We start from the raw sequence: 8,622 nt of genomic DNA on the forward strand, positions 1-8,622 counted from the left end.
AGATCTGAAAAACACCTAAACACACTCATCCAAAGTATAACAAATTAGATGTATCCCTACTTTCAACCTAAAAAGTTAGCGGAAAGTTTCCTAGGATAGCCAGGTGGAGTTACGATCTATACGAAACACTAACTTTGTGTGTGTGTGTGTGTGTATGTGTTTAAACACTAACTTTTTAAGGTTTACACACAGTGTCAGCTAACTACCACACAACTCAATACGTGATGCTTCCAAATCACACTGCACTGATTCGGGTTGGCTACCTTATAAACGCAGTTCCCACGTGCGTGTGAATTAGTGCAGATGTAGCCAAATGACTCCACAGTGAATGACATCTTTCACTGAGTCCCTAAGAGAGAAAAGCCTTCCCTAACTCAACAGTGCCCCGTGTAAGAGAAACTCCACCTGGACTCACGTTCGTTTAGTTAAACTACAACTTCACTTTACCTCCATATCCTAACGCAGACTTCAGACTTGGGGAAAAGGGGATGTATAAAGGGAGAGCCGAGCAAATGTTAAAACTTTAAAAGCAAGAAGGTTCAGATGGCTTAGAATGGAAACGAGCCTGGGAAAAGTCAAAACTTTCAAACAGTCACATCCTGGACATGGAAAAGAACACGTGGTGAGCCGGCCCCCAAGGGTGGGGGGTGGAGGGGGGTGTCCGGAAACAAGGAAATAGACTTGTTCATTCTAGCTGCCCAGCCTAAGGCCGATGAGCTGGGTAGGGGTCGGAGAAGAACAATACAGCCCCAAGGTGGGGCTCTGTCAAAAGCCAGAGCTCTGAAAAACGCAAGCAGGAGAGCCAGGCCTGGTAGCAGGAAGCCGCCCCTGGGGAACCGGGGCCTCGGCGAACATGGCGGCCCCCGCGACGGCTGGGCCCAGACCGCATGGAGCCCGCCAGGAGGGCTCCGGTCCGCTGCTCATCGGATCCGGCCGCGCCCTCTCTCGTTGCCCTCAGGACAGACCACGCACGCGGCTGACGGTGTGGGCCCAGCGCGCGCCTCCACCGCGCTCTGTGCCTCCTTGCCCTGGGCCTCGGAGGGCCACGCACGATGCCGGACCGCGCGCCGCCTGGCCGCAAAGCGCTGAGGCTGAGCCTGAGCGGCCACCCGCCCCGCACCATCCAGCTCGCTTTACCTTGGCCTGCAGCCGCGCTGGCGCCCAGGCCAGGCAGGTGCAGGTACCGCTGAGGTGCGCGGAAGGCACGTACTCCTGGTGCAGCCGGTTGTTGGCTGTCTCCCACACTCTCAGGTGACCGTCGGTAGATGCTAAAGCGAAATAGGCCTGGCTTTGCGGGGAGAAGGCGCAGGGGACCCCCGCGGGGGAAAAGGGGTCCGCAACACCTCCGCCACCCGCCGCCATTGCTGCTCTGGCTCCGCGGCAGCCACGTGTTCGCCCGTGCGCAGGCGCACCGGTATGGGGCGGGGCCTGGAGGGAGGAAGTGGGGCGGAGGGAGTGCAAGGAGCAGGGGGAGTGGCTCTTCGAGACGAAAGCGAGCGTTGGACTGCCTACCTGTGGACGGTGGCCCGGTGGGCTCAGTACTAACTTGTTCTGGGGACGTGTGGAGGGGCTTGACGAAACTCCTTCCTTTAAAAAAGAAAGAAAGAAAGAAAAAGGTTTGGGTTTTTTTTTTTAATTTAAATAACATGATTGAACGAAATGTTTGAAAGAAATGTTCACTTATAATTCCGTGATTGTGACAACTGTTTCCATTTTTCCTTATCCACTTAACAGGCTGTACTCATGTATTCATACAACAACAATTTATTCAGTTATAACAGTGTTAAAGTAACTGTGGTAGAGGCTATTCCCTCCTCTTTCGTCAAGATTTATCCCATGTTACTGCACCAAACAGACAGTTTTTTTAAGGTCTCCGTAACATTTCACCAAATCTATGCATTCTGATTCAAGAAATGCCAGGTACTGTTCAGCCCCCACACAGCTTACCCACACACAGCTTACTGACCAGCAGGAAAGCCGAAAAACACTACCCTCAGGGCCATGGGAGACTCTTGAGTCTTTCACAAGTAGGGAAAGCCATGGTACAATTTACAGTTTATGTTATTTGGAAAGACATAAACTGATCTACATTTTAAAAGGCCTCCTGGATGCTGGATGGAGACTCTAGAGGGGCAAGAATGAAAGCAAAGAGACAAGAGAGAAGGAGGATGGTGGGATGGACTCGAATGACGTGGCAGAGGTGGTGAAAAGTGGTCCAAATCCAGATTTAATCTGAAGTTGGAGCCAACAGGACTTGCTAAATGGATTGATTGTGAAGGATGAGGAAAAGACATGAGTGAAGGATGACTCTAAAGCCTGAGAGAATAAGTGAATGGTGATACCATTAGCTGAATTGGGGAAATGGGTCTGGGTGGAGTGGAAATCAACTGTTTCCGTTTTGGACAGTTAAGTTTGAGATGCTCAGTAGACATCCAAATAGAGTTGTTCAGGAGGAAGTCAGATATATGAGTAGATCACAGATATAAATTTTGTATGCATTAGCATACAGATGCTATTTGAAACTGTATGGTTAGATCATCTTGGGTGTAAGTATAAATAGAGAGAAAAACTGAGCCCCCAAAATGTGCCAATCTATTAGGAATAGGAAGAGGACCCAGCAAAGGAGATTAAGAAGGGATAACAGTAATGAAAGCCCAGGAGAATGAGATGCCCTGGAAAACCAAAATTTTTATAAGGATTTCAGAAGCAAGATATAATCAAAGCCATGTCAAATGCTGTAAGATGAAGACTGAGAATTAATCAGTGAACTTGGCAAGATCAAGTTCATTGGTGACTTTTCAAAAGCATTTTTAGCAGAGAGGTAGGGGGAAAAATCATTTTAGAGGGTAGAGGGGAAAATGGGAGGTGAGAAAGGGCAGAAAAGTATAGAAAACTATTTCTAGGATTTTTGTTATAAAAGAACATGCATGAGGGACTTCCCTGATGGTCCAGCGGTTAAGAATCCACCTTTCAATGCAGCGGACATGGGTTCGATCCCTGGTCAGGGAAGTAAGATCCCATGTGCCGCAGGGTAAACTAAGCCTGCGTGCCGCAAACACAGAGTCTCAACAAAGACCCAACCGAGCCAAAAGTAAATAAACAAATAAATATTAAAAAAAAAACAAAAACAAAAACACGGGGCTTCCCTGGTGGCACAGTGGTTGAGAGTCCGCCTGCCGAGGCAGGGGACACGGGTTCGTGCCCCGCTCCGGGAAGATCCCACATGCCGCGGAGCAGCAACGCCCGTGAGGCATGGCCGCTGAGCCTGCGCGTCCGGAGCCTGTGCTCCGCAACGGGAGAGGCCACAACAATGAGAGGCCCGCGTGCCTCAAAAAGCAAGTGAAGAGAAAACCCACAAACTGGAAGAAAAATTTTGCAAATCATCTGTCTTATAAGGCACTTATATCTAAAATATATAAACAGCTCTTACAACTCAGTATTAAAGAGACAACCCAAGTTTTTAAAGAGCAAAGGATCTGAATATGTATTTCTTCAAAAAAGATATTCAGATGGGCAAAAAAGCACATGAAAAGATGCTCAACATCATTAGCCATCAGAAAAATGCAAAATCACAAACACAAGGAGATATCACTTTACACCCACTAGGATGACTATAATTTTTTTTTAAAAAGACAATAACAAGTATTGATAAGGATGTGGAGAAATTGGAATCCTTATACACTTCTGGTGGGATTGTAAAATCATGTAGTTGCTTTGGAAAGCAGTCTGGCATTTCCTTGAAATGCTAAACAGAGTTACCATATGACCCAGCAATTCCACTCCTAGTTTTATACTCAAAAGAAATGAAAACTGTGTCCACACAAAAACTTATGCATGAATGTTCAGAGCAAGCAGCCGTATTCATAATAGTCAATAGTTGTGAAAACAGTTGAAATATCCAGTAGCTAATTAATGGATCGACAAAATATCTATATAATGATATATTACTTGACAATTAAAAGGAATAAAGTACTGATACATGTTACAAAGTGGATGAACCCTGAAAACATTATGGCTAAGTGAAAGAAGCCAATCAATCCCTAAAGAACCACATATTGTATGGTTTCATTTATATGAACCGTGAAGAATATATAATCCAAAGTGACAGAAAGTGGTTGCCTGGGGATGAAGAGAGGAATACAGTAAGAGTGCCTGACTTGTAGTAGGTGCTTAGTAAATATAGCTGACTGACAGAATGAATGGAACTTAAAGCTTCTGATTCTTTTTCATACCTTCTTATCTATGAAGACAAACAACAACAAGGACCTACTGTATAGCACAGGGAACTATATTCAATATATTGTAGTAACCAATAATGGAAGAGAATCTGAAAAAGTATATAACTGAATCACTTTGCTGTACACGTGAAACATTGTAGATCAACTATACTTCATTAAAAATTTTTTTGAATAAACAAAACTATAAGACAATTCTTGGGCTTCCCTGGTGGTGCAGCGGTTAAGAATCCACCTGTCAATGAGGGGGACATGGGTTCGCGCCCTAGTCTGGGAAGATCCCACATGCCACAGAGCAGGTAAGCCCGTGCACCACAACTACTGAGCCTGCATGCCACAACTACTGAAGCCCACGCACCCAGAGCCTGTGCTCTGCAACAAGAGAAGCCACCGCAATGAGGAGCTCGCACACTGCAATGAAGAGTAGCCCCGGCTCGCCGGAACTAGAGAAAGCCCATGCGCAGCAACAAAGACCCAAAGCAGCCCAAAATAAATAAATTAATTTATTTTTTAAAAAAAAAAGAAGAAGAAAGATTAGAACAGTATTTGTCTTGGGTGTTCAAGGGAGTCCCTTCGAGGTGAGATAAGCATGATTACAAGTCAATTATGCAAAGTAAATAAATGAATGAATTGCGAATGAATAGATGGATGGATATGCGCAAGGTTTTAAATTTTAAAAAGGTCTTAAATTTTGAAGAGTTTATGAGCATTCATAAACAAAGAGAGTGAACATAAACACAAAGCTTAAATGCTTCACAATTTAGAAATCAGAGGATTGGTTACTGAGTTCTGCAGTGTGAGTTGATGACAACTGAGAAAGAGATGGAGGGTAGAAGGGAGGGGTGAAGTGTAGAGGTTCTCTGAGGCCCAGACTAGCACTGGACCCTGACCAGCAGTAGGGTTGGTGGGATGGAGGTGAGAGTCAGGCCATTCTCCAAAAGAGGACCCTGAGGAGAAGGAAGGAGGATCTAGGATCCTCTCCAGGAGTTAAATCCCAAGGAGGACTGATCAGTTCTCAACATTCTAAAACAATGGCTCACAAGGTGCTAACAAACTGGTTCTGAATCATCCTGTATACTGTCCTTTACTTTAGGAACCAAAAACAGGGGTTAGTGAGTGGTGGTGGGTGATGATAAGTAAGAAGATTCTCCAAGTCTAAATATCATGCAATTTTTCTTTAAAACTGTACACATATTTAAGAAAATTTTAAAATTCTCTAGATTTAAATTTGCAATTTCTAGCAATACAACAGTAAATCATAGAGGAGTTCTACAGGGTCCAGATTCAAGCTAGCAGCAACTCAGGAAAAAAATGAAAAGGCAAGAGAAAGGAAGTTATATTCTTAGACTTAGATACTTTCTATTTCACTAAAAGTCAGTAAGAAAAACTTCAACAGTTCTAAGTAAAAAAGCTAAGTACATGTGTAGATACAGAACAAAATATGTAACTATTAAATGTAAATGGATCATATTTACATGTTGAATTATTTAGTATAGGGACTTAGGTATCAGGGCTGCTATTTTTTCCTCATTTCCTACTTTCTTCATTCATTGAACAAATATTTATTGAGGGCATATTGTGTGCCAGGTACTATGACAGGATTATAATGATACAGCTATGAAATATGATTATTATATATACAATATATCATATATACCATATAATGATATGATACAATGATATAACAGGATTATAGTGATTTAACTATGACAGAATTGTAATGATGAACAAGACACAGCTCTCTGAACAATTTTATCTCTTAACCAGGGAAATGGTAAGTAAACAACTTCCACACAGTATAACACACACCATGATAGGTCTAAAGATAGGACATACCAAGAGTAGAGAGGAGAGTCACTTCTCCCAGTCTTTTGGAGTTATATAGAGGGAAAAAGCATATGCAAAGAGCTAGAGGAGAACGTTTGTGGAACTAGACATAGAGATATAGTTTGACTGGAGATTTTAAAATGTCAGCCATCAGTAATAGCATTTCTTGACATCTATTTGGATTTTAAAGTGGTTGCTTGACTAAATGCCACTAGACGATAGTATCTTTCTGGTCTTATACCCTAAAGTAAAAATGATGAGTTGATGATGCCTCATATTTTCAGAGAACAGTTTCAGAGTGCAAGTTGGCAGTTTCATAGGAAAGATAGGAAAGGAAAAGTATAGCCAGAAATAGAAAAGCACACATAGTGACTTCTTTATGAGAGCTTAAATGCTCTGAAAGATCATGAATAAATAAGGAATAATAATATTTTTCAGTGTATGTTAATGCATTTCATTAGATGTGTGTAGGATAAACTATATCACTGTGTCTGTTATTCAAATAATAGAAAGAAAGGAATGCCATTAACTGTTCACAATTTATCTCAGAAATAAAAGATATGTAAACTTACTTCCTATATTTTGTCAATATACCATCTTTCTAATTCTTACTACTTCTGAAATAACAGCCAAATATCATTTAATAACAATAATAAATTAGGAATGATAAATTTAAAAACAATTGTAGAGCTTAGGATTCAGAAGGTTCCAACTCAGACCCATATTTGGCAATGATAACATAAAGGGTAGTCAAAAGAACTTTTCTTAAAACAAATCAAAACCAAAAGTGAGACATGCAGTTGGGATAGGGGGACAGCAGGGCTGTTTTGTTTTGTTTTTTCATTTTTAGGATTAAAAGAGAGAAGTCCTGATGATGGAGTTTACGATGGTTGATGTTTTAGAAAGCACAGATTAGAAAGAATTTATGTCTTTGAAAGTAATAGCAAGACTTATTTTCTCAAATTTAAACTGAATTTGTAGCTCTGTGAATGTATTCCGTTGTTAACTCTGAATTCAAATGTACTGTTGACTGGCCTTTGAGAAGGGGTGTTACAGTACAAAGAGCATGGACTGCTGAACCAAACTGACCTAGATAGGAAACCCTGTCATGTCACTTGTCAGCTATGGGCTGTTGCCGAAATCATTTAATCTCCTTGGGTCAATTTTCTTACATGTAAAACTGGAATACTTATTTCTGACTCAGGATTGTTGTAAACTTAAATGAAATAAATAGCTAATGTGCCTCATTAGACCAGGCACATTAGATATTGCCAGACCCTTAATAAACTTCTGCCAATTGAATTAATATTAAGCAAACAGGTTAGTGATATTCAATGTTAAATGAGATTTTGGACTCCATAGATAACTTTTTCCCAGTTTTAAATTTTCTTTTGTTTTATTTTTAGGATTAAATAAATTCATTTTTATTTAAAAATTTGGGGGGGGGGTGCCAAAACCTGGGAATAAAAATTTTTTAAGAGAGAGAATTAGAAAATACAGCCAACGCTCTTTTTTTCCTTTTTTTTTTGGCTTAAACAACAGAATTAATTTTCTCACAGTTCTCGCAGCTAGAAGTCCAACATCAAGGTGTTAGCAGGTTTGGTTTCTTCTGAGGCTTCTCTCCTTGGCTTGTAGATGGCCATCTTCTGCCTGTGTCTTCACATGGTCTTCCCTCTGTGTCCTAATCTCTTCTTACAAGGACAGCAGTCATATTAGATTAGGGCCCATTCTGGTGACATTTTAATATAATTACCTATTTAAAGACCCTATCTCCAAATACAGTCCCATTCTGAGTTACTGAAGGTTAGGAATTCGATACATGAACTTGGAGGGGATGAAATGGAGCCTATAACACCCCTCTCTACCCCGCCACCCCTGTTTTAACATCGGCCTTTTCCCATTTTAAGATAATTTTACTTAGTTTTGGGGAGGGTAAAACAGTTAACTATTATATTTTAATGATTAAAAACAATTCTGTAAAATGAGCACACAATGAATACAGTCACTTTAATCTAGGGTCTCCGACTCTCTTGGCCTGGGAACGGCATGCAGGTGACCAGAGCCCAGTCAAAAGGGACTCGCTAGGACTGGGGGAAGGAGGCGGTCAGCAGGGAAAGAAGCTCCAGTCAGCGGGTGGCACGTCCAACTGCAGTCTATAAAAACGCATCTCGGTGCCAGTTTTACTTATGGTGACCGAGTGACGTTCCTGTTCCTGATTACCAGAGAGCTAACTAACCCTGGTACAGGACTTCAGCTTAGACAACGCTTTGACAGGCTATGTCTCTCTTAATCCTCTTGTCCCCGGACGAGGCTGGTGGAGATTTGTCAGCAGTAAATTGTTTACTCTGCACACATTCCAAAGAGGAAAATGGGCCCCTGCGCGGGAAAGAGACCCGTTCCCGGGACAGTTACTCAGCGAGGACCTCACGGAACCCCGGGATGCCAACTCGGCCGTGGCGCCCCTCCTCAGGACGCAGGCGCTGTAGCGGAGTCCTTCCGGCGAAATAGCTGTCCAGCCCCCAGGCAGCTGCGTCAATGCTACGCGCAGCGAGAGGCGGAG

At 42.3% G+C, this 8,622-nt stretch overlaps 1 protein-coding gene and 1 long non-coding RNA gene across 3 annotated transcripts in view; both read right to left on the reverse strand.

Moving 5' to 3' along the window:
* Positions 1–1,416, reverse strand: part of WDR43 (WD repeat domain 43) — a 50,919-nt gene extending 49,503 nt beyond the window's left edge. The window contains exon 1 of one of the 2 annotated variants that reach the window (XM_059078619.2): positions 1,138–1,416. In XM_059078619.2, the coding sequence (XP_058934602.1) occupies positions 1,138–1,362 (225 nt within the window). In that variant the 5' untranslated portion in view covers positions 1,363–1,416. The remainder of the gene's footprint in view (positions 1–1,137) is intronic. The other variant, XM_067007878.1, reaches the window with a different exon arrangement.
* A 96-nt stretch (positions 1,417–1,512) lies between these two features.
* LOC136792171 (uncharacterized) lies at positions 1,513–8,599 on the reverse strand. Its single transcript, XR_010835596.1, has 3 exons — positions 8,299–8,599; positions 7,620–7,753; positions 1,513–1,587 (listed from the first exon to the last, which is right to left on the reverse strand). It is a non-coding gene; the product is annotated as an uncharacterized lncRNA (long non-coding RNA).
* Positions 8,600–8,622: the final 23 nt, after the last annotated feature.

Source organism: Kogia breviceps, chromosome 11 (genome assembly GCF_026419965.1).
Source record: "Kogia breviceps isolate mKogBre1 chromosome 11, mKogBre1 haplotype 1, whole genome shotgun sequence".
In the NCBI taxonomy this organism is placed as follows: domain Eukaryota; kingdom Metazoa; phylum Chordata; class Mammalia; order Artiodactyla; family Physeteridae; genus Kogia; species Kogia breviceps.